Below are 26,787 nucleotides of genomic sequence, written 5' to 3'. Positions count from 1 at the left end.
GTTTTGAGCCTTCTCTTTTGTTACTCCTCAGCCTCTATAATTTGAATTGTTTTATCCTCTGGATCAATGATTCTTTCTCCTGCCAGCTCAAATCTGTTGTTAAATCCTCCCAATGAGTTTATTTGAGTTTTATTTTATTTCATTTTTATATCAGTTTCTTTTAGTTCCAGTATTTTCCATTTAGTTTCTTTTTATAATGTCTATAAATAAAGATTTTCTATCACTTCATATGCCTGCAAAAGCTGGACAGTAATTAAGGAAGACTGAAGAATTGATGCATTTAACTAGTAGTGTTGCTGAAGAATATTGAATATACCACGGACTGCCAGAAGAACAAACAAATTTGTCTTAGAAGAAGTACAGCCATAATCTTTCTTAGAAGGGAGGATGGCAAGACTTTTTCTTACATGCTTTGAACATATTATCAGGAGGGACCAGTCCCTGGAGAAGGACTGAAAGGTTGGCGGTTCGAACCCACCCAGAGACATCTCAGAAGAAAGGCCTGGTGATCTGCTTCTGATAGGTCACAGCCTTGAAAAGCCTATGGAGCACAGTTCTACTCTGTACACATGGATTGTCATGAATTGGAACTGACTTGATGGCAATTGGTTTGGTTTTACATCTTTATTCTCATTTTCTTCATCTTTTCCCTGATCTCCTTTGGTACTTTGTGTTTTCCTTTAATTCTTTGAGCTTGTTTAATATTGTTGTATTATATTCTTATAATCTGTTCATTATTCAAGACTCCATGAACACAGTTTTTCTCTCTTCATCTTATTCTCTTGAATGGGCCATCATTTCCAGTTTCTTTGCGTGCCTTGTGATTTGTTTTTTGTTGCAACCAGGACATGAGAATTTTACAAAGTATTAGCTTTCTCACTTCCCCTGAAAGTATGGTGTCTCGACAGCTTCTTCAATGCCTCCCAGACAGATCATAAAGCATAATTAATCTACCCTCAGAGGGATGCAGCCTTCAGTCTTTGGTTACCACTCCCTCCCTCACTCTGTGAGGGCTGTAGTTCTGGCCAGACTGAGGTTTCAGTTTTTCAGACCACCTGCAGACCTGCCAGAATATACACCTGAAGAGTCAGCTTGCAAGACCTTTCCTATTTTTTCTGGAACCAGAGATCAGGGCCCTTCCCAGTGCCCAGGAGAGCTGTGCGTAGCCTAGGAGTGCAGGTGTGACTCTGATGCAGTTATCAGTCTGCCACACCATGAGGGGGAGGGGCATGGACAGTGGAAGAAGCACTTTTTATACAGTGTGACATTTGTCCTTGTCTTAATTCACATTGCAGCTTCTTGCTTCAATCTTTTGCACACCATTTTAGAGTTCTCAAAGGGCTGAGTACAGACTTCTGGTTCCTTTTCTTGGTGTTTCTATGAGGAGAGTTGAGATTAGCATTCTGCCTACAATTTTCATTTGTCTCATTGCTAGTGATATTAACTGTATTGTAAAAAAAAAAAAAAAAGCTGCTCAGGTAATTCTGATGCTCAGTCTGGTAATGAATTAGTAGTTTTTATATTGGTTAATGGCAACCGTTGGAATGGCTGTCAGTCTGTCAACTATTTGTTACCAGTCTGCAACAAAATGCCAAATTGTTTTCAGCTATGTCATCAAGCACATTGTATTCTTCAGCTGATATTTTTTAGTAGCAATTTTCTTAATGGAGTGCATTGATTTATATTCTGGAGGAAACACAATGAAAATGCCCTTCCAACTTGGCTTTTGTAAACTACCCAAAGTCTGTGTATACCCAAGAACATGGCTGAAACCAATTCTTTTTGTTCAGGTTTTGTCGTTGTTGTATATACTTTTCCATCTCTTTATTAAGAGATTTTCTGGAATCTTTGGATAAGATTTTTAAAAATCTTAAAATGTTTTGTCTCTTTAGTAGAGACTCAGAATTAATCATTGTCTCCATGAGTTGGAATCCACTTGAGGGCAAGTAACAACAACATCATTACCATATCTGCTATCTCTTCCTCCAACATGATATTGTTTCTTTTGGTCCAGACCATCAGAGTCAAATTAAGAAAATACCAGTTTCCACATTGCTTTCTCTGAAAAACTTCCATTTTCTGTTGAAAGCCATAGTCCAGGATAAGTCACATGCCAGAGCTTCAGGACCAAGTGGAAAGTCATTGTGAACCCTTACATTGGTCTGATGATCACAAGCCTGAAAATATAGAATCCTGGGAAAAGTGGTCTCTGTCTGAACCTTGTAATTTTTAAAAAGGAAATGGTGATATGAAGGGAAATGAGGCTTTATCATAAAAGATCAACACAAAAAACAAATGACACATGAATAATGAGTGGTAGAATTTAAAATACAAGGTATCTTAAAGAGATGGGGTACTAGTTGCAATTCAGTTTTCAGTACCACACTGTAAAAGAATGCTTTTTTAAAAATAAAGGATTAAGTGAGAAGAAAAATAATTAACAGAATATCTAAATTGTTGAATAACTCTCCCCGTTTGTTCCTGACAAATTTCAGTCACATCATTTGCTTCATTCCCAGTTCTTTTGGAGTGTGATTCTTAGCAATTCTCTGACCTTTGAAGAGAAACCCGAATGAATTAGTTGGAATTCTGTGTATTTGATAGTATGGTTTTTTAAATTGCTTGAGAAGTGTTTTCATTTTCACCTTGAAGTGAATCTCACTGCTGTCCTGTCCAATGACTCCTTGTTAAATGTATTCTCCTTCTTTCTTGTCCCCCAAGTTCTTGGTGGAAGCTTTTGCCTCTTGGTCAGACATGGTGATGGTGGCTTCTCCTCGGGGGTCTCCACACAACAGCGACTGCGGGTAGGGAGAATCTCACTCTGAGGTTTACAAATCCATGTCTTTTCCTCACTAGCTCAACACCACTGCTTTCTGTTAAGATTTAACCAAATTGAGTAATTTCTTTTTCAAATGCTGCTCTTCTGAAATCTGATTAGTGGAAAAATACTACTTAAATTACAATGGTAAAGTTGATTAAAAAATTATTAAATACATATTAAACACTTACCAAATGTACAACCTTTTGCTAGACACAGGGAAGGAGGAGGTACAAGAGAAGAAGACAGAAATCTCACTTTATGTAATTGAATACCTAAGATTGAGTATGTGGAAAAATTGCTGGCAAGATAAAATATAATCAACTGCTAAATTTTGTGGTACATATGCTATTGAATAAAATAACATATAAGGCACTTAATATCCTTAGTTCTGTGAGCATGAAAGCAGATTTAGAGAAAGGAGAAGGCAACGTGATTTCCATGAAGTCTGCAGGGAAGGAAAGAAGAAAGCTGTGCGATGAGGAGGAAAGTTTTGAGTTGTGTGTAGAGAGGGATAAGAGCATAAACTAAGGATAGAGAAGAAGGTAAGTATAGTGATAAGATTCTACTGGAGTAGAAAGATCATCTTGAAATTAAACAGTACAGGCTAGAGTGAAATTCAGATTGAGAAATGTTAATTTGGTGATTTATGCTGTGAGATTCATCTTTTAAGTTTTCTCCTTTGTTATGTTAATGTAGTTAAGTTACATGAATTTAACACATGAGATTGCCATGAGTTAGAATCTACTCAGTGGCAACTGGTTAATAATGTTAAACTTTCCTTATATTCCTGGGATAAATTTTGCTTGCTTATAAAGGTTTTTTTTTTTTTTTGTAAGGTAGTCCTGAATTAGATTTGCTGATATTTTATTTAGGAATTTTTTGATTGTTTTTATAAGTGAGACTGGCTTATAGTTATATTTTTTTGTGTGCTATTCCTGTCCAGATTAAAACTGGTAAGGCTTAAGCTTACACTATCCTAAAATGAATTGAAAAACTCTATATTTTTCTATGACTTTTTTCTAAAAGAGTTCATATAATTTAGAGATCATGTAGTCCTTGAATATTTGGGAGGTCTCACCCATACAGCCATCAGGGTCACTCCCACACCCCTCCAAGGTATTTTTTCCCTCCAAGGTATTACCTTTGGTTGTATTTTCAACATTCTTGTGGTTATTGATCTCTTCAGATTTTCAACCTCTTCTTGAGACAATTTGGTAATTTATAGTTTGCTAGGTAGTCTTTTACTAGGTTTTCAAATTTATTGGCATAAAGTTGTATTATTCCTTTCAACTTTTAGAATCTTGTCCTTATTTGTAATTTGTCCCCTTTCTTGTTTCTAATGCTACAGTACCCTTTTACGTAGTTCCTAAAGTGTGTTTATTGTGCAGTGAATAAATTTTAAATTAAACTTGCTAAAATTCACATGGATGGTATTATGAAAAAATCTGGGAGTGATTTAGTCTGCTCTTCTGCCAAATGTGGTCCTTCTTGCCTGAAATGAGTTATTTGAGATGTAAGTTGGAAATGTGAAGAGTTGGCTATTGTTCTATAACTGTTGCTTCTTCAGTCTTGTTAGTTTTTGAGGGCATATCTTTGTTAGACCTGACACGCTCGTTATCACATGCTTTCACAACACCTACCATCTCTTTAATAGAACTTTCCCACCCACGATGCTACCAATTACTTTTCCACGAGAGTGTGTAAATTTCCTAAGTGGCAATAGTGTTTTGTCTTATTCGATGCCATTACAATGAGACTATGTGTTCTTCTCAGACATGTGCATGGTCTAGACAGAGGAATGTAGAAGCAGGCTTTAGGGTAGACTTTTAGTCTTTTGGGGAAACTGTCATATTTAGTAAACCCATCGTCAAGTCTTTGAGTGATTCCCACGTGTCCAAGACTGCCGTAGGTGCTGTGGAGATGCAGAAGATTTAGAACGCATTTAAAGTCCACTGCGGTTTGGGCCTGATCAGCCTTCCCAGTCCGCCTCTCATGACATTGCTCCCATGCTCTCTTTGCTTTAGCACACCACCTACTTCCTGTTCTGACCAGGCACTGCACTCTGCTGCTTTAATGACTTTGAAAAGCTATTCCCTATGTCCTAAATGGCCATTTCCTTATATACAGCTGTTAGGGTCCTACCTACTCTTCCTTCAAGCTGAAGCTTAAATCCCATCCCCTCTCACAAGAACAAGTTGTGTTAGACTAATGAATCCATTTTGAAAGGGTAATTAGATTTGTTGAGCTAGATAGTAACACCAACAAAGCATTTGACAAGGTTTGTCTTGATAGCTTTGGGAGCAAGATTAAGAATTAAAAGCTGGGTAATGAGTAATGATATTAAATGATAATCAAGTAATAATAGTAAAGATAGGTAGATTTGCATTTAAAGTCCACAGCAACTGGGCTGCTTAATGACTTGTTACCAACTGAGAGTGAAATTCCTAACGGCATGGCATAGGACTTTGTTTTTGACCTAGCCTTGTCTGGCATGCTCATTCATTCAATTACTCACTTGCCAAATATTTTTTAAGTGGTACAAGTTGGAAACTGCACAATATGCTGGGGATGTACGTGAACAAGGGAGACTTGGTTCTTCCTCTGGAGGATATTACAATCTAAGCATTTGAACAAAGATATAGAAAACTTGCTAAACTAATACAATGGTAATATGGAACTTTTAGAGACGCCAATGACTTTGGATAATAGAGTCAGTATTTAAGAAGATCTCCAGGGACTGGAAAGGTGAAATGTGTATTCAGCCCATGTTAAATTTCAAGATGCAACTTAATTTGGATAAAGATATAGCCTTATAGGATGGCACTATAAGACAGAAAATAATACTGGTGAGGAGTGAGCTTTTTGGCTCAAGTAGACACATGAGACTGTGTAGGCAGTGTCTGTCTAGAGGCAAGATGGCAGAGGGGGACAGAAGCTGGCTGAATGGACACAGGAATACAGGGTGGAGAGAAGACGTGCTGTCTCATTAGGGGGAGAGCAACTAGGAGTATATATAGCAAGGTGTATATAAATTTTTGTGTGAGAGACTGACTTGATTTGTAAACTTTCGCTTAAAGTGCAATTAAAAAATAAAGATACAGCTTTATAATAGAAAATGATAGTCGTGAGGAGTGAGCTTCTTGGCTCAAGTAGACACATGAAACTATGTGGGAAGCTCCTGTGTGGAGGCAAGATGAGAAGGCAGACGGGGATACAAGCTGGCTGAATGGACACAGGAATACAGGGTGGAGAGAAGGAGTGTGCTGTCGCATTAGGGGGAGAGCAACTAGGAGTACATGGCACGGTGTAGATAAATTTTTATATGAGAGACTGACTTGATTTGTAAATTTTCACCTAAAGCACACACACACACCAAAGATATATATAGCCTTATACTTGAATCCCAAAACCAACTGTATGAGAAGAGGGAGGCGTGACATATGGGCATAGCCTGAGTTAAAAAAAAAAAAGATGTAGAACTTTTAGTCAGTAGTCAAGTTGATATTAATAATCAGTGGGATATGACTGACAGAAAAATTAGGCTATGTTAATGACATGTAGTGACTAGAATGAGATGATATTCTCTGCTTTGTTCTAGGCAGACGTATCAAAATTGTCATGTTTTTAAATTCTCTCTGTAAGAGGGATTTTGATAATCAGAGATGTGTTCAGAGAGTGACCACGTTGATACCTGTTAAGCCAAACCTGTTGCCATCTAATCGATTCATAGTGGTCCCAAAGGGCAGAGTATAACTGCCCTATAGGATTTCCAAGGCTGTAATCTTTACAGAGGAGCCCTCGTGGCACAGTGGGTAAGAGCTTGGCTGCTAACCAAAAGGTTGACAGTTTGAATCCACCAGCTGCTCCCTGGAAATCCGATGGGGCAGTTCTACTCTGTCCTATAGAGTTACTATGAGTCAGAATCAACTTGACAGCAACGGGAAATGGGTAATCTTTACAGAAGCAGGTTGCCACCTATTTCACTAATAGTCGTTCAATAAATATTACTGACCTTCCCATTCTCAGGAATATGAAGGGGACTGCCTCACCCTTCTCTTAGACCTTCATAGCACAGTAAGACCAGTTATCTTCGAGTTAATTCCAGCTCCTGGCGACCTCTTGTGTGTCAGAGTAGAACTGATATCCCTAGGGTTTTCAATGGCTGATATTTTTGGAAGTAGATTGCTAACCCTGGTGGCACAATGGTTAAGAGTTTGGCTGCTGTCAAAAAGGTCAGCAGTTCAAATCCACCAGCTGCTCCTTGGAAATCCTATGGGAGAGTTCTACTCTGTCCGGTAGGGTCGCTATGAGTTGGAATCAACTCGACAGCAACGGGTTTGTTTTTTTTTCAGTATGTACCAGGTAGTTCAGGGAAGCTCCGGAGCATAAACACTAATAAGATACAAGCTTAGGTTTTCAAGAAGTATGGAATCCAGTGCCAAAGAAAGCCAGTAAGTAGATGATTATAGCATTATATATGGGTTCTAGATGGAGCCATGCTTTCAATGTTATTGAGGAGAACACAACTCAGATAAGGTGGTAACTTTACTACATCTTAACTACTGCTGGGCTTCTACTTGAGTTCCACCTCTTTTAAAACAAATTTCTGTATCTCTTTTATACTTGGAAGTACCCTGGTCTTTTCAACACCATAGCCCAGGTAATCTTAAATTAAAAAAAAAACGTTTGGTTAGGTGTCCCTGTTTAAAATTTACTCCATTGCCATTGGAATAAATTCCTTAGCCTGATATACCAGGTCTTTCTATTTGTACCTCTGCCTACCTCTTTAGACTCTCTTTTGCCAACCCTTCCCTTGCAACCCTGTGCTACAGTCTTGCTGAGCTACTTGCAGTTCTTGAAAATGTACCTTTTCTGTTTGGTGTTTGTTTTTCCTTTTGTCAGGAACATCTTCCTTTTCACCTAGCTAATTCCTACTCTTCCTTCTAATATCAACTCAGCCTTTGCCTCCTCCTAGAATACCTTTACCTTTAGGAGCCCTGGTGGTGTAACAGTTAACTACTCTGGTATTAACTGAAAGGTTGGTGGTTTGAACCCACCCAGCAGCTGTGCAGGAGAAAGACCTGGTGACCTGCTTCCATAAAGATTACAGCCAAGAAAACCCCATGGGGCAGTTCTGCTCTGTCACATGGGGTCACTGTGAGTCGGAATCGACTCAGTGGCACCCAAGAACTACAAGAACAGAATACCTTTGCTTCCACTCAGCCCCACACCTAAAATAGATGCTCCTCCTTTATGCTCACCTGTTCTCCTTTGTATACCTCTATCATAGCATATATCACACTATTGTAATTGTTTATATACCCATCTCTCCACAAACTTTGAGCATTAGGAAGATAAGTATATCTCTCATCTCTGTATTCCCATCACCTGTACCACAAGGCATGGCTTACATTTAGGCATTCAGTAAATGTTCATTGCATGAATATGTAAATAAATTGTATGCTTCTGGAGAGCTGGGACTGTCTCCAGTGATTTTTTTCTCTCAACACCAGACTTAATGTTAAACATGGAAAGTGTTCAATGTGAAGGCAGAATGAATGAATAAATTAAATATGTTGACTGTTATCAGAGGGATTAAGCTAAAGGTTCATAAAGTGCAGGTTGATCTTGACTAATGTGGTAGTATGTTCAGTAAATGAAATCATGAGGAGACGGTATTTGAACTGGCCTCAAATGAAGATAGTTAAGGTTCGAATTGAAAGAGTGTATTAGTTTTCTATTGCTGCGCAATAGTTTAGCACAAATTGAGTGGCCTAAAACAGCACTCGTTTATTAGCTCATGGTTTCTTTAAGTCAGAAATTCGGGCACAGCTGACTTGGGTTCTCAGCTCTGGGTATCACATGGCTGAAATCATGATGTCTGCTGTGTTCCGTTCCTTCCTGGAGTTCAGGGTCCTTATTCAAGCTCATGTGGTTGTTGGCAGAGTTTAATTCCTTATGGTTGTAGGATTGAGGCCTCGGCTCTCTTGCTGGTTGTCGTCTGGGTGTTGTTCTCAGTTTTATAGAAGCCGCTTGTGGTTCCTTCGCATGTGGCCCACTCTGTAGGCCCTCTCATGCTTCAAGTTTCTTCTTTTAGGTAGGCCCAATTCCTTTTAAGGGGTACCTTTGGTATTAAGTTGGAAACCCTGGTGGTGTAGTGGTTAACTGCTATGGCTGCTAACCAAAGGGTCAGCAGTTCAAATCTGCCAGGTGCTCCTTAGAAACTCTGTTTGGCAGTTCTACTCTGTCCTATAGGGTCGCTATGAGTCGGAATCGACTCAGTGGCACTGGGTTTGGTTTTGGTATTAAGTAGAGAATGAAATTGAGAAGAGCAAGAGTAGAAGTTGAGAGACCAGTTAGGAGGCTGTTGGGTAGATGAAAGTTAACAGTAACTTGGAATAGGATGGTAACAATGGCATGGAGAGAGGTGGACACATTTGAAATGGCTTTAATCAAGTCCTTGTTACTGAATCTTATATCCTCTGTAGGCCCTGAAGACCCATTGCTATCGAGTCAATTTTGACTCATAGTGACCCTATAGGAGAGAGCTGAACTGCCCCAAAGGATTTCTAAGGTTCAGAGGAGCCCTGGTGGTACAGTGGTTAAACGCTCAGTTGCTAATCAAAAAGTCAAGAGTTCGAACCTACCAGCTACTCCTCAGGAGAAAGATGTGGCAATCTGCTTCCATAAAGATTTACAGCCTTGGAAACCCTAAGCGGTGGTTCTGCTATATCCTATAGAGTTGCTATGAGTTGAAATCGACTCTATGGCAATCGGTAATCTGTACGAAAGAAGATTGCCAAATCTTTCTCCTGCGGAGCAACTGGTAGGTTCAAACCACTGACCTTTTGGTTAGTAGCCAAGAGCTTTAATCAATGTGCCACCACGGCTCCTTCCTCTAGGCCTTAGGTTACCCGATTTTATGACAGTGATCATTCCTTCCTTGAGACATTCTCTTCCTTTGCCTGTTCTAATGCCAACAATCCCAGCTGTCCTACTTCTCTGGACATTCTAGCTCTATTTTTTTTTTTTACAGATTTTAGTTTTTTTTTTTTTTTTCTATCCCTTAAATATTGGTATTCCTCATTATTCTGTCCTAGATAGACCTTGTTCACTCTCATTCTCAATCTTTCAGGGTGATCTCATACACTTCTGTTACGCTAATAATCATCTGTATGCTAATGATTGCCACATTTTTACCTCCAGGCAAGGTGTATCTCCTGAGCATCAAATCCTTATATTCAACTCATGCTCAGCATCTCTTGGATGTTGCACAGGCACCTCAAACTGAAAGTTGGACTTTCTTCTGAAACTGCTCATCATGTGTTCCTCATCTCAGTATGTGGCTTCGCCATTTTCTGGTTCCCCATGCTATAAACCAGTCACCGTTCTTTCTTTTTCTTTTGCGATATAATTTAAATACAGTAAAAATTAAAAAACTTAAGTGTACAGTTTGGTGAGTTTTAACAGATATATGCACTCTCGTTATCATCATTCAAATCAAGTTACAGAATATTTTTATTATCCAGAAAGTTTTGTCATTCCCCTTTGCTAGTCATTCTTACACCCTCATTCCTACCCCTAGCTGAGCCAAACTCTCCTGATTGCTACATCATTTATTAGCTTTTCCTGTTCTTGAACTTCTTGTAAATGGAATTATATAGTACATTTCTTTTGGTTTTGGGCTTCTCTATTCAACATAAAAATTTTGAAATTTTTGCATGTTGTGCCAGTGGTTTATTCCTTTCTATTGCTGAGTGGTATTTCCTTGTAGGGTATACCATAATTTGTCCGTTATCCTATTGATGGATATTTGGGTTGTTTCCACTTTCTGGCTGTTAATTAACATAGCTGCTAGAAGCATCATTAAAAAATTACATAAGTCTTTTTTGGTCACATGCTTTCATTTTTAAAAAATTACATTCAAGAGTGGAGCTAGAGGTCACTGGGTGGCACACATGGTTAGCTGCTTGACTACTAGCCAGGAGGTTGGCAGGTCAAACCTACCCAGAGATGTCTCAGGAGATAGGCTTGGCAGTCTCCTTCTGAAAGGTCACATCCTTGAAAACCCTATGGAATGGTTCTGCTTTACTCACATGGGGTCACCATGAGTATGAATCTACTCAGTGACAACTACCAACAAGTGTGGAGCTTCTGGTTCATACAAGAGGTGCATATTTAACTTTATTAGAAACTACCAGACAGTTTTCCGAAAATTATACAATTTTACAGCCCCACCAGCAGTGTTTGAAAGTTCCTGTTTCATTCCTTGCCAACATTTGGTATTAAATCAGTTTTGTAAATCATAGTTGGCTTATGATGGTATCTTGTTTCGGTTTTAATTTTTAATTCTCTAGCGCTAATGATGTTGATTTCCATTTCATGTGCATATTGTCTGCTCTTATATCTTCTTTTGTGAAGTGTTCAAGGGCTTTGCCCATTTTACTATGTTGGGTTGTTTCTATTTTTATTATTGATTTGTAGGAGTTCTTTATATACTCTGGATACAAATCTTCTCTCAGATATATGGATTACAAATATTTTCTCCTGGTCTGTGCTTTGCCTTTTTCATTTTCTCAGTGATGCCTTTTTGATGTGTGGAAGTTTTAAATTTTGATTAAGTACACTGCATGAGATTTTTCCTGGATATGTAATGCTTTTTGTATACTGTTTAAGAAATCTTTGCCTAATCCAAAGTCATTAATACTTTCCTACATGTTATTCTAGAAGTTTTATAGCTTTAGCTTTTACATTTAGGGCTCTGATCTAGCTCACATTAGCTTTTGTGTATGATGTGAGGTAAAGGTTAAGGTTCATTTTTTTCCCGTTTGGATATTTGGTTATTCCAGTGCCATTTGTAAAAGACTAAAGCTTTTCTTTTCCTAATAAAAAAAATGAATTGACTGTATATGAATGAGTCTTTTCTGTACTCTGAATTCTATCTCATTTATCTATTTCTTTAACCTGATGCAACTGTCTTACTATAACTTTAGGATAAGTAATAAAATCTGGTCTAGTAACCCTTCCAACTTTGCCCTTTTTCAACATTTTCCTTGGCTAGGTCTTTTGTATTTCCATATCAATTTTAGAATCATCTTGTCAGTTTCTGCAAAAAAACTTGCCAGGGTTTTGATTGGGTTTGCTTTGTCTGTGGATCAATTTGGGGAGACTTGATCTCTTAACAATATGGAGTTTTCCAGTTTATGAATTATATATGTCTCCACTTATTTAGGCATTCTTTAATCCCTCTCAGCAGTGTTTTATAGTTTTCAGTATACAAGTCTTGCATGTCTTCCGTTAGACTTATTCCTAGTTATTTGCTGATATGATGTAGAAATGCCAATTGATTTTTTTTATATTAACCTGGTATCTTACGATCTTGCTAAATTTATTAATTCTCTTAGTTGATGTTAGATATCTTTTGATTTTTGTACGTATATAGTCATATCTGTAAATAGACATTTTTACTTCTTTCCTATATTTATAACTTTTGTTTCTTTTTATCACTTGTTGTAATGGTTAGGCCCTCAAATACAATGTTGAATAGAAGTGGTGAAAGTGGTTATCTTTGCCTTAAACATTGAATTTTATCAAATTTTTTTTTTTAAATAATAATATGGTTTCCCCCTCTTTGTTTGTCATTGATTGATTTTCAAATGTTAAGTCAACCTTGCATTTCTCAGAAAGAACCCAGCTTGATCAGGATGTATTATTTTTTCATATTTTGCTAGATTTTTTTTGATGAAATTTGTTAACAATTTTTGCATTTATGCTCAAACCAGTTGCCATGGAATTGATTCCAACTCATGGTGACCTCATGTGCTTCAGAGTAGAACTGTCCTCCATAACATTTCCTTGGCTGTGACCTTTCTGAAGCAGATCACCAGGCCCTTCTTCTGAGTTACCTCTGGGTGGGTTGGGGACCATCAGCCTTTCCGTTAGTAGCCTAGCACTTGATTGTTTGCGCCACCCAGGACCTGGTCTGTAATTTTCTGTTGTAATGTTCTTGTCATTTTGGTGTCAGGGTTATGCTAACCTCATAAAATGAATTAAAAAGTGTTTCGTCTTCTCCGATAGATTTTTTAAGACTAATATCATTTCTCCCTTAAATGTTGTTAGCATTTGCCCATGAAGCCACCTGAGCGTAGGATGGATTTCTATGTGAGAAGATTTTTCATTACAAATTTAATTTCTTTAACAGATAATAGCTATTCAGTTTTCTATTTCTTTTGTTGTTAGTTTTGGAAACTTGTCATTTTAAAGCAATTTTACTGTTTCATCTACATTGGGTTTATTGATATAAAGCTGTTCATAATTTCCCCTTAATTTACTTTAACTGTCTATGGGGTCTATAATAGTGTCTCCTCGTTCATCCTTCATATTGGTAATTTGTTTCCAGGTGTCATTTGTTATCTATTCTTCTCCCTCACTTTCCACATCTACATCATCCTGCCTGTCACTATTTTAATTTAGGACAATACCACCTTTTGCTTTGACTGCAGCAGTAACTTCACACTAGTCTTTCTCTTTGCAATCTAGTTTCCGTCACCTTACTACAGGAAGAAAGATCTTTTTAAAAATGTAAATGTAATTAAATCATTCACACCTTAAAACTTTTAAATGGTTTTGTAATACCTACAGGATAGAAATCTAAATTCTTTCATATGGAATGTTGTTGCTGTTAGGTGGCATCGAGCAGATTCTGACTCATAGCGACTGTATGTACAAAAGAACAAAACACCACTCAGTCCTGCACCATCCTCACAATCGTTGCTGTGCGTAAGCCCATTGTTGCAGCCACTTTGTCAATCCATCTGCTCGAGGCTTTGCCTCTTCTCTTTTTCGTTGACCCTCTACTTTACCAAGCATCATGTCCTTCTGCAGGGACTGATCCTCCTGACAACATGTCCAAAGTATGTGAGATGTAATCTTGCCATCCTTGCTTCCAAGGAGCATTCTGGTTGCCCTTCTTCCAAGACAAATTTGTTCGTTCTTTTGGCAGTGTTCTTCACCAACACCATAACTCAAAGGCATCAATTCTTCTTTGGTTTTTCTTTATTCATTGTCCTGCTTTCACATGCATATGAGATGACTGAAAACACCATGGTTTGGGTCAGGTGCGCCTTAGTCTTCAAGGTGACATCTTTGCTTTTTAACACTTTAAAGAGATCCTCTGCAGCGGATCTGCCCAGTGCAATGTGTCTTTTGATTTCCTGACCGCTGCTTCCGTGAATGTTGATTGTGGATCCAACTAAAATGAAATCCTTGACAACTTCAATCTTTTCTCCGTTTATCATGATGTCGCTTATTGGTCCAGTTGTGAGGATTTTTGTTTTCTTTATGTTGAGGTGTAATCCATACTGAAGGCTGTGGTCTTTGATCTTCACCAGTAAGTGCTTCAAGTCCTCTTCACTTTCAGCAAGCAAAAATTGTGTCATCTGCATAATGCAGGTTGTTAATGAGTGTTCCTCCAATCCTGATGCCCCGTTTTTCTTCATATAGTCCAGCTTCTTGAATTATTTGCTTAGCATACAGATTGAGTAAGTATGATAAGAGGACACAACCCTGAGGCAGACCTTTCCTGACTTTAAACCATGCAATATCCCCTTGATCTGTCTGAACAACTGCCTCTTGATCTATGTACAGATTCCTCATGAGCACAATTACGTGTTCTCTGTAATTCCCATTCTTTGCAGTGTTATCCATAATTTGTTATGATCCACACAGTCGAATGCCTTTGCATAGTCAATAAAACACAGGTAAGCGTTTTTTCGTATTCTCTGCTTTCGGCCAGGATCCATCTGACATCAGCAATGATATTTCTGGTTTCATGTGCTCTTCTGAATCCAGCTTGAATTTCTGGGAGTACCCTGTCATTATACTGTTGCAGCTGCTTTTCAATGATCGTCAGCAAAATTTTATTTGAGTGTGATATTAATGATATTGTTTGATAATTTCCACGTTTGGGAATAGGCATAAATATGGATCTCCTCCAGTTGGTTGGCCAGGTAGCTATCTTCCAGATTTCTTGACATAGAGGAGCGAGCACTTGCAGCGCTGCATCTGTTTGTTGAAACATCTCAGTTGGTATTCTGTCGTTTCCTGGAGCTTTGCTTTTCACCAGTGCCTTCAGTGCAGCTTGAACTTCGTCCTTCAGTACCATCAGTTCCTGATCATATGTTACCTCCTGAAATGGTTGAACGTCGACCAATTCTTTTTGGTATAGTGACTCTGTGTATTCCTTCCATCTTCTTTTGATGCTTCTTGTGTCGTTTTTTTCCCTGTAGAATTCTTCAGTATTGCAGCTCGAAGCTTGAATTTTTTCTTCATTTCTTTCAGCTTGAAAAATGCCGAATATGTTCTTCCCTTTTGGTTTTCTAACTCCAAGTCTTTGCACATGTCATTATAATACTCTACTTGGTCTTCTCAAGCCACCCTTTGAAATCTTCTGGTCAGCTCTTTGACGTCATCGTTTCTTCCTTTCTTTTTTGCTTTAGCCACTCGATGTTCAACAAGCTTCAAAGTCTCTTCTGGCATCCATTTTGTTTTTTTCTTTGTTTCTTGTCTTTTTAATGACCCCTTGCTTTCTTCATGTATGATGTCCTCGATTCCATTCCACAACTTACCTGGTCTTTGGTCATTTGTGTTCAACGTGTTAAATCTATTCTTGAGATGGCCTCTAAATTCAGGTGGGATATACTCAAGGTCGTACTTTGGCTCTTGTGGACTTGTTCTAATTTTCTTCAGTTTCAGCTTGAACTTGCATATGAGGAATTGATGGTCTGTTCCACAGTTGGCCCCTGGCCTTGTTCTTACTGATGATACTGCGCTCTTCCATCATCTCTTTCCAGAAATGTAGTCTATTTGATTCCTGTGCATTCCATCTGGTGAGGTCCACGTGTATTCCGAAGCGCTGCTGCGCGGCCGTCCGCCCCGTCGCGCCCCTCCGTCCGTCCGTCCGGGTGCGCGTCCCGCTTCGGCGGGGGGCGGCGGGGGTTGGCCGCGGGCGGGCTTTTGTTGGGGGCGGGGGTCCGCGGGCGTGTGCCCCTGAGGCGTATCTTCCCGTGTTTCGGCCGCGCCTTCCGTGCGAGTTGCCGTGCGTCCGGGCCCGCGTGCGCGTGTGCGCGCGGGCCGTGCCCATGGGTGACGCGCGTCCGTGTTGGTGAGAAAAGGTATTTGCAATGAAGAAGTCTTGCAAAATTCTATCATGCAATCTCCGGTATCATTTCTATCACCAGGGATCCCAACTACCTATCCTTCTTCTTTGTTTCCAACTTTTGAATTCCAATCACCAGTAATTATCAATGCATCCTGATTGCATGTTCGATCAATTTCAGACTGCAGAAGTTGATAAAATCTTCAGTTTCTTCCTCATTGGCCTTGGTGGTTGGTGTGTAAATTTGAATAGTAGTCGTATTTACTGGTCTTCCTTGTAGGTGTATGGATATTACCCTATCACTGACAGCATTGTACTTCAGGACAGATCTCGAAATGTTCTTTTTGAGGATAAATGCAATGCCATTGCTCTTCAAGTTGTCATTCCCAGCATAGTAGACCCTATGATTGTCTGATTCAAAGTGGCCAGTACCAGCCCATTTCAGCTCACTAATGCCTAGGATATTGATGTTTATGCATTCCATTTCATTTTTTGATGATTTCCAATTTTCCTAGATTCATACTTCATACATTCCATGTTCCAATTATTAATGGATGTTTGCAGCTGTTTCTTCTCATTTTGAGTTGTGCCACCTCAGCAAATGAAGGTCCCGAAAACTTGACTCGGTCTATGTCATTAAAGTGGACTCTACTTTGAGGAGGCAGCTCTTCCCCAGTTATCTTTTGAGTGTCTTCCAACCTGAGAGGCTCATCTTCTGGCACCATATCAGACAATGTTCTGTTGCCATTCATAAAGTTTTCACTGGCTAATTCTTTTCAGAAGCAGACCACCGGATCCTTCTTCCCAGTCCGTCTTAGTTTGGAAATCTGTCTTCATGGGTGACCCTGCTGGTGTTTGAATACCAGTGGCATAGCTTCCAGCATCACAGCAACACGTGAGCCCCCACAGTACAAAAAACTGACAGACAGGTGGGGGTTCGTTTCGAATAGAAAGCCATTAATGTAAGATGCTTGTTTCTCTCAATATATTCTTGCCTTTTCCTTTATTTTCTTCTTTTTTATTTCTCCCCTCAAGCCGTAGACAACTTTACTTCACTTCCTCTTTAGGTGTTCTGATTTTTTATTCTCTGTCTTAAACTTGGAGCCCTGGTAGTGCAGTAGTTAAGAGCCCAGCTGCTAACCAAAAGGTGGGCAGTTCGAATCCACCAGCAACTCCTTGGAAACTATGGGGCAATTCTGCTCTGTCCTATATGGTCGCTATGAATCGGAATAGACTCCACAGATTGGGTTGGGTCTTAAAACTTGAATGCAGCGTAATAATACTTTTTAGTCACAGCAGTATGTAACCTCGAAGCATTTTCTTTTAGCCCAGTTTCAATTTTACTCTTAATTCAAATCATATTAAGTCATAGGGATGCATCCATTTACCATAACCTGAATGTTTATCAAATAGAGCTACTTTACTCTTCCTCTCCAACCCCAGTGATGATGGAGGTTTATTTCAGCTTGGAAGTGTCACTGTTGGTGTTGACCAACCACCCAGATGATTAGATGGTGTATATTTCTTTCTTTGTAGAATCCTTTCCTAGTTTGCAAAATTAAGAAATCTTCCTCTGAAACTGGTCAGCCAGTTTGGAGACAAAGCAGTTGTTTCTTTTCTTGTTGGTCCTTCATCTTCTCACCCCCCGGGGAATCAGGATGTCCCACGTTCTCTTTAAAAGCCTAAAAACTTCAAACTTTTATTCTCCTGTTGGGTTTGAAAGGGGAATGTTATTAGCTCTGTCTTGATGTAGCAAAGGCTCTGAAAGTCTATTTGGGTAACACTGAAGATTGGAGGAAATGTGACTCTGTCTGTGTGTTTTAAGCCCCTAAGGTAAGATCAGAAAGCGTCTGGGGCAGTGAGAGCCAAATAGTTGAAGTCATACATTAATTATGGTCATGAATCATTTTTATTTTTAAAGTCTTTACCATTTGACAAGGTTGTTTGCATAGTACCAGTGAGTTTTAGGCAGCATTTTCCCCCTTTTAAAGCAACAGGCTATTTTGTTGATTTCTCCTGTGAGTTGATAATACCTATCATCATTAGAATTCTGGTAACATTTTTAAGAAAACATGCTTGTTTTCTACCTGAATGAGAGGTCTTATGTGATTTTTGTTTTGAATATAGTATTTTAAAGTTACAAATATAGAAAATTAACATGTTGATATTTCAATTACTCTTCTATTGATAACACTGAAAAATATTAAATCTTGGGTTCTATGCTTTTATACTCAGTCATTAGTAGACATACAGTCAGCAAATATCTGTTGAGTGCCCCTTTTGTGTCAGATTCTGTGGTAAACAATGGCAGTATGTATGAAATATATTTTTTCCTCAGGAAAATGTCATGAGGAAGTGGACAAGTAAATAAACATTCGCTATAAAATATGGTTCTGTAATATTTATTATGGTGTTGTATACAAGATAGAGCAGATTTCTGGAGAAGGGAGTGCCTCTACCTGTCTGAGGTAGTTGGGAAGGCCTTTGAAGAAGAGCTTATGGTTGAACCACCTGTTAATGGGAGTAGGAGTTTACTGATCTGTTAAGGGGCAGCGAGAACTTGTAGGCAGATGGAACGGTTTGTACAAAATTACGGAAGCAAGTCGTAGCATGATATGCTTGGAGAATCACCAATAGTTCAGTTTTGCCGGAGTTGAAGATGCAAGGTAAAGTCTTAGAAAATGAGGCTGGATATGTAGGCAGGGACCAGATCACAAAGGACCTTCCCTTGTTTTAAAATTTCTTTAGGGTCTTCTTTGGGTAAGAGAGTATTACTGTCAGTGTAGATGTAGCGTGTGTGCACGTATGCACACGCACACACACAGAGCAAGAGGAGTAGGATAGAGTGTAATCTCCACTGTTGAATTCCTTAGGAGCCCAGAGAAAGTTGTTGAGTATCTGATCTCATAAGCAAACTGGCTATGAGAGTTGCTCCCTTTTAGAGATGATCTAAGAAATCCACAGTAACTGTGAGACAGCCTCCTGAAGTATAGGACATGGCGTGAATATTTTCAGTGTGTAGCCCTGTTGGTGTAGTGGTTGAGTGCTTGGCTGCTAACCAGAAGGTTGACAGTTTGAACCCACCAGCTGCTCTGCAGGAGAAAGATGTGGCAGTCTGCTTCCATAAAGATTTACAGGCTATGGGACAGTTCTACTCTGCCCTATAAGGTCACTATGAGTCAGAATCGACTTGATGGCAATGAGTCTGGCTTTTTGGTTTAGTGTCATAATAACAAATTTGTTGGCAGAGGTCTTGACTCCATCAAATCCCTAATAAAATTTAATCTTTCAATATATAGGGGAAGGATTGATATATCAGGTTAGAAGTGATAACTGATGTTTAAAAACAGAGTTTAAAAATTTACATATGGTGAAATGCAAAGGTATTAAGTGTGAATTCTATGAGTTTTGGCAAGTGTTTACACCCATGTATCCCTCACCCCAATCATGATAGGAAACATCCCCATCACCTGAGAAAATTTCCTCATTCCTCTTGCTCCCTACCAGTCTACGCCCACCTCACATAGGCAACCAGCCACTCTTGATTTCCATTACCATATGCTGTTTTTTACCTGATCTTGATCATATATAAATAGAATCATACAGTATGTACTTTTTTGTTTCTGGCTTTTTTCTCCCAATGTAATTTTTTTGGTATTTATCCATATTATTGAATGTATCAGTAGTGCATTCCTTTTTTATTTGAGTAGAGTTTCCTTCTATGGGCATACCACAATTTGTTTATTAATTTTCCTGTTTAATGGACATTTAGGTTGTTTTTTATGAATGTTCTTGTACAAATCTTTTTGTGGACGTATGTTTTAATTTTTCTTGGGTAAATACCTAAGAGTAGACTTGCTGAGTCACAGGCTAGATGTATGTTTAACTTTATGAGAAACAGTTTTCTAGAATGGTAGTAGTATTTTACAATTTTATCAGCAATGATTGCAAGTTCTAGTTGCTCCACATTCTTGCCAGCATTTGGTGTTGTCACTTGAATTTTAACTATGCTAGGGTCGCTATGGAAACCCCGGTGGTGTAGTAGTTAAGTGCTACAGCTACTAACCATAGAGGTCGGCAGTTCAAATCCATCAGGCGCTTCTTGGAAACTCTATGGGGCAATTCTGCTCTGTCCTATAGGGTCACTATAAGTCGGAATCAACTGGATGGCAGTGGGTGGGAGGGTCCCTATGAGTCCGAATCCCTTGACTGCACACAACAACAACAGGTGTGAAATGTGGTATCATTGTGATTTTAATTTGTATTTTCCTAATGACTGAGGTGTTGAGCACCTTTTCATATGCTTATTGGCCATTCTTATATCTTCTTTTGTGAAATGTTTGTTTCACTCTTTTGCCCATTTCTTAATTAGGTTATTGTTTTTATTTGTTACCGATTTGTAAGAGTTTTTTGTATATTCTAGACACAACTCCTTTGTCAGGTACATGTGTTGCAAATATTTTCTCCCAGTCAGTGGACTGGTTTTCATTTTCTTAATGACATCTTTAGATGAACAGATGTCTTAAATTTTGACAAAGTCCGATTTAACATTTAAAATTTTATGAATAGTGTTTTTTGGTCTTCTTTAAGAAATCTTTGCCTACCCCAAGATTGTGAGATATTCTCTTATGTTTTCTTCTAGAAGTTTTATGACCTTAGCTTTCATACTTAGGTCTGTGATCCTTCTTGAATTGATATTCTATGCGTGGTGGCGCAGTGGTTAAGAGCTTGGCTGCCAACCAAAAGGTCAACAGTTTCGAATCCACTAGCTGTTCTTTGGAAACCTTATAGCTCTACTCTGTCCTATAGGGTCCCCTTGAGTTGGAATCGACTTGATGGCAACGTGTTTGGTTTGGTGTGGTAAAAGATGAGATTCATTTTTCCCCCAGTGCCGTGGAGTCAATTCCGACTCATAGCGACCCTATAGAACAGAGTAGAACTGCCCCATAGAGCTTCCAAGGAGCGCCTGGCGGATTTGAACTGCCGACCCTTTGGTTAGCAGCCGTAGCACTTAACCGCTATGCCACCAGGGCTTCCTTTTCCCCTGTGTTTATTAGTTATTCCAGCACTGTTTAAAACACTTTCTTTGCCTAATTGATTTGCTTTGGTTCCTTTGTCAAAATCAATGGACCATATATGTGTAGGTCTAATTCTGTACTCTTTATTCTGTTTCATTGATCTATTTGTCAATTCTTATGCCAGTACCTCATGGCTTTGATAGCATAGCTTTATAGAAAATCTTGAAATCTGGCAGATTTCAAGATTGTTTTGTCTCTTCTAGATTATCTTCTTTTCTGTACAGATTATAGTATCAGCTCATTAATTTCTAAAAAAAAAAAAATGCCTGTTGGGACTTTGGGATTTCAAAACTGCAGTAGTCCCCCCTTACCAGCGGTTTCAATTTCCGTGGTGTCAGTTACCCATGGTCAGCCTTGGTCTGAAAACTTCTGATTGCAATGTTCTTCCAAAAGGTTCTGCAAAAAAAAACCTTCAGCTATTGAGGATCCTCAGCCATTGACATCACATGGCGCAGTAATCCTTCTTCTGATGTATCATCAGAAGGTCAGTAGTAGCCTAACACAACATCATGGTGCGTACATCATTCACCTCACTTCATCTCATCACATAGGCATTTTATCATTTCACATCATCATAAGAAGCAGCAGCCTGAGTATAGTAGAATAATCTCCTGTTGTTGTTAGGTGCCATACAGTTGGTTCCTACTGAGTGACCCCATGTACAACAGAACTAAACACTGCCTGGTCCTGTGCCATCCTCATGATCATTGTTATGCTTGAGCCCATCATTGCAGCCACTGTGTCAGTCCATCTTGTTGAGCGTCTTTCTCTTTTTCACTGACCCTCCGCTTTACCAATCCCTTCTGATAACGTGTCCAAAGTACCTGAGACAAAGTCTCACCATCCTTGCTTCTAAGGAGCATTTTGGCTATTCTTCTTCCAAAACATATTTGTTCTTTTGGCAGTCAATGGTATATTCAGTATTCTTTGCCAGCACCATAATTCAAAGGCATCAGTTCATCTTAGGTCTTCCTTATTCATTGTCCAGTTTTCACATACGTATGAGATGACTGAAATCATAATTTGGGTCAGGCACAAATTAGTCCTTAAAGTGACATCTTTGCTTTAGAAATTAAACTTTATCATAGGTATGTATGTGTAGGAAAAAACATAGTATATATAGGGTTTGGTACTGTCTGCAGTTTCAGGCATCCACTGGGAGTCTTGGAACATATTCCCCATGGATAAGGGGGACTACTGTATTGATCAATTTGGGAAACATTGACATCTTTTTTTTTTTTTTTTACTTTTTGTGCTTTAGGTGAAAGTTTACAGCTCAAGTTAGATTTACATACAAAAATTTATACACTTATTGTTTTGTTACATTAGTTGCAGTCCCCACAATGTGACAGCACACTCCGCCTTTCCACCCTGGGTTCCTTGTGTCCATTCAGCCGGTTCCTGCCCATTCCTGCCGTCTCATTCTGTGTCCAGACTGGAGCCGCCCATTTGATTTCATATGTCTGATTGAACTAAGAAGCACACTCCTCATGTGTATTATTTTTTGTTTTATAGTCCTGTCTAATCTTTGTCTGAGTAGTGGTCTTCGGGAATGGCTTCAGTTCTGGGTTAACAGAGTGTCCAGGAGCCATAGTTTCGGGAGTTCCTCCAGTCTTGTCAGACCATTAAGTCTAGTCTTTTTATGTGAATTTGAGTTTTGCTCTGCACTTTTCTCCCACTCCACCCAGAACTCTCTGTTGTGTTCCCCGTCAGGGTGGTCATTGGTAGCTGTGCACCATCTAGCTCATCTGGTCTCAGGCTTGTGGAGTCTCTGGTTTATGTGGTCCTTTAGTCTCTTGGAATAATATTTTCCTTGTGTCTTTGGTTTTTTTTCATTCTCCTTTGCTCCAAATGGGATGGGATCAATTGATGCATCTTAGATGGTCACTCGCAAGCTTTTAAGACCCCAGACACTACTCACCAAAGTGGGAAGTAGAGCATTTTCTTAATAAGCTTCATTATGCCAATTCACCTAGATGGCCCCCGAAACTATGGTCCCCAGGCCCCAGCTCCAGCTACTCTGTCCCTCAAAGTGTTTGGATGTGTCCAGGAAACTTGTTAGCTTTTGCTTTGGTCCAGTTGTGCTGACTTCCCCTATATTGTGTGTTGTCCTTCCCTTCACTGAAGTTGATTCTTGTCTACTGTCTAGTGAATTTCCCTCCTCTTCCTTTCTACCCTTTTAACCATCAAAGAATGTTTTCTTCTGTGTTTAAAACTTTTTGTGAGTTTTTATAATAGTGGTCTTATACAATATTTGCCCTTTATGACTGACTAATTTCACTCAGCATAATGCCCTCCAGATTCATCCATGTTCAGAGATGTTTCACAGATTCATCATTGTTCTTTGCATAGTATTCCGTTGTATGTATGTACCATGATTTGTTTCTCCATTCTTCTGTTGTTGGGCACCTAGGTTGTTTCCATCTTTTTGCTATTGTGAACAATGCTGCAGTGAACATGGGTATGCATGTATCTATTAGTGTGAAGGCTTTTATTTCCTAGGATATATTCCTAGGACTGGGATTGCAGAATCATATGGTACTTCTATTTCTAGCTTTTTTTTTTTTTTTTTAGCTTTTTAAGGAAGCGCCAAATCATTTTCCAAAGTGGTTGTACCATTTTACATTCCCACCAGCAGTGCATAAGTGTTCCAGTCTCTCCACAACCTCTCCAACATTTATTATTTTGTGTTTTTTGAATTAGTGCCAGCCTTGTTGGGGTGAGATGGTATCTCGTGTAGTTTTGATTTGCATTTCTCTAATGGCTAACGATCATGAGCATTTCCTCATGTGTCTGTTAGCCACCAAATGTCTTCTTTGGTGAAGTGTCTGTTCGTATCTTTTGCCTATTTTTGAATTGGGTCATTTGTCTTTTTGTTGTTGAGGTGTTGCAGTATCTTGTAGATTTTAGAGATTATACCCTGTTAATTATGACTTACATGCTATTTATGCCATGTATAGGGTTCCAGAAAACCTGGTGGCGTAGTAGTTAAGTGCTACAGCTGCTAACCAAAGAGACAGAAGTTTGAATCTGCCAGGCTCTCCTTGGAAACTCTATGGTCCAGTTCTACCCTGTTGCATAGGGTTGCTATGAGTCGGAATCAACTCAGTGGCACTGGGTTTGGTTTTTGCTTTTTATTAGGGTTCCTAGCATTGTCCCTGGAAACGTTGACATCTTAATGGTATTTAATGTTCAAGTCACTGTACATGATGTTTTTTTCTGTTTATTTAGCTCTTCCTTTTTTATCAGCAGTGTTTTATAGTTTCAGCATCAGGTCTTGCATCTTTTGCTCGATTTATTCCTGAGTACTTTATTTTTGATGGCTGCCATATAAAAAATATTTTTTAAATTTTGTATTTCAGGTGTTTGTGGCTAGTATATAGAAATATAATTGATTTTTGTATGTTGATTATGGATCCTATAAAACCAAAAAAACCAAACCCACTGCTATTGAAATTTACTGATTAGTTCTGGTAGTTGTTTTATAGATAATTGTGATTTCCTACGTGAAAATCATGTCATCTACAAATAAAGACAGCTTTGCCATTTTTTGATATGTAAATGTATAAGAAAAATATGAGTCACGTTTAAATACAGAAAGACCAAAAAATCAATAACTAAAGCAAAAAAGAAAAATAGCTCTAATTTTTTTCAGTGTTCCTTAAAGTTTCCTCACCGAGAATTCAGTTGTTATATAGACCCTGGTCCAGAACTTAAGTGCTTCTCTACTTTGTCTTTTGTGTCATCTTTTGTTTTTTCTTACATATTGCAGAGTGCCATCTGCTTTAATTCTATCTCCCAAACTGGGATTATTGTGAATTCTTTGTTCTTTATGGATACCCAGAAGTAGTATTCAGCCTTAACAGCAGTGATGCTCTCTTGATGATATTAGCAACCCACTTGATTTTTCTGGGTCTATTTCCATATCTCTAAAATGATAGAATTCAACCAGATTATTTCTGAGGTGTCTTCCAGACTCCTCTGAGTTCTTTATTTTTGTTCTTGTCATGGATTGAATTGTGTCCCCCGAAAATATCTGTCAACTTGGCTAGGCTATGATTCCCCATATTGTGTGATTGTTCGCCATTTTGTCATCTGGTGTGATTTTATGTGTTGTAAATCCTATCTCTATGATATTGATGAGATGGGATTAGCAGCAGTTATGTTAATGAGACAGGACTCAATCTACAAGGTTAGATTGTGTCTTAAGTCAACCTCTTTTGAAATATATAAGAGAGAAGTGAGTAGAGAGACATGGGGACCTAATATAATCAAGAAAGTAGTACCAGGAGAAGAGTGCATCCTTTGGACCTGGGGTCCCTGTGCTGAGAAGCTACTAGTCCAGGGGAAGATTGATAACAAGGACCTTTCTCCAGAGCTGACACAGAGAGAAAGTCTTCCCCTGGAGCTGATGCCCTGAATTTGGACTTGTAGACTGTGTGAGAATAAACTTCTCTTTGTTAAAGCCATCCACTTGTGTTATTTCTATTATAGCAGCACTAGGTAACCAACACAGCACTCAGCATATTGGAGGTAGGCAGGCAGGTGTAAGAAGGTTGTTTTTAGAATATATTGCAATTCCTGTTATTTCATTATAAATATGCTAGGGAATTGAAAAACAATCAGTTTGAGGTCATTATTAATTCTGTTTATTCTGAAAAGTTTGTCCTAATTTTGTTCCCTGCGTTTTTTGTAAATCCGCTGGGCGCTCCTTAGAAACTCTATCGGGCAGTTCTACTCTGTCCTATAGGGTCACTATGAGTCAGAATCAACTCGACGGCAATGGGTTTGGTTTGGTTTGGAGTTTTTTGTGTCTTCTCTAAGAAATCCTTGGCTACCCCAAGATTGTGAGATATTCTTTCATGTTTTCTTCTAGAAGTTTTGTGAATTTAGCTTTAATGTTTAGGTTTGTCCTAATTTTGTGACCTTGTATTAGGAGTTTAGTTCACTTAAATTTTTCTACAACTTTTATTTCTAGGCTTCATAGAGCCCAATGTGCAATTAAACAGACTCAGGTAACTGTTCAGAAAATTGGGAAGGAAATTGAAGAAAAGCTAAGGCTCACATCTACAAGCAATGAGCTGGTAGGTTTTTTTTTTTTCTTTTTTTAAAATGTATATATTTACCTGTTTAAACTTTATGATTTCTAAAGGGGATCATCATATTCTTCTCGGATTAATTTTTTTTTTCTTAATATTATTTCACTGAGACTTCTGTTGGCATTTAAATGTTGGAAATAAACTTCCGCATCTGCTGAAAATGTAGCATACAAAGTACTTGCCTTATGAAACTTTGGACTACATAGAATTGCTTAGAAGATAATTAACAGGCTGTTATATTAATGTCTTATAAATATGAACTCTAAACATGAGCTGTGTAGTGAATGAAAAATAGCTGCCAAAAGAAGAAAAAATAAACTACAGGGACTAATCTACTTTTAAAAGATGAATTTAAAAGTTGTTTGGATTGAGCATAATAAACTGGTTTATGAACAGTGTTCTCTTTTGGGAAAAACTCTTTAATGAGGCATTTCCAGGGAACTAGAAATCCTAATTCAAATGGACAGATTTAAGATACAGATAAAATTTTGGATTGGTTTATATACTTCCTAGTAGCAAAAAAATATTAATTTTAGAGTGAAGATTATGCCTTTGAAAACAGAATGAGTATAACCAATAAAATGAGCTTTGCTCAGAATGAAGCCACACAGCTATGGATAGCTTTTGATGAAA

The 26,787-nt window shown here is 38.6% G+C and overlaps 1 protein-coding gene and 1 pseudogene across 4 annotated transcripts in view; one reads left to right on the top strand and one right to left on the bottom strand.

The window, feature by feature from the left end:
* The window catches only part of UVRAG (UV radiation resistance associated), a 295,560-nt gene that overhangs the window by 95,253 nt on the left and 173,520 nt on the right, over nt 1-26,787 (top strand). For all 4 annotated transcript variants that reach the window (XM_049889784.1, XM_049889786.1, XM_049889787.1 and 1 more), the window contains exon 7: nt 26,034-26,139. In XM_049889784.1, coding sequence (XP_049745741.1) covers nt 26,034-26,139 — 106 coding nt within the window. The remainder of the gene's footprint in view (nt 1-26,033; nt 26,140-26,787) is intronic.
* On the bottom strand, nt 1,285-2,756 carry LOC126078849 (small ubiquitin-related modifier 1-like; annotated as a pseudogene).

The sequence above is a fragment of the Elephas maximus genome, chromosome 7 (genome assembly GCF_024166365.1).
Source record: "Elephas maximus indicus isolate mEleMax1 chromosome 7, mEleMax1 primary haplotype, whole genome shotgun sequence".
NCBI lineage: Eukaryota > Metazoa > Chordata > Mammalia > Proboscidea > Elephantidae > Elephas > Elephas maximus.
This window is presented reverse-complemented; position numbering and strand designations above follow the sequence as displayed.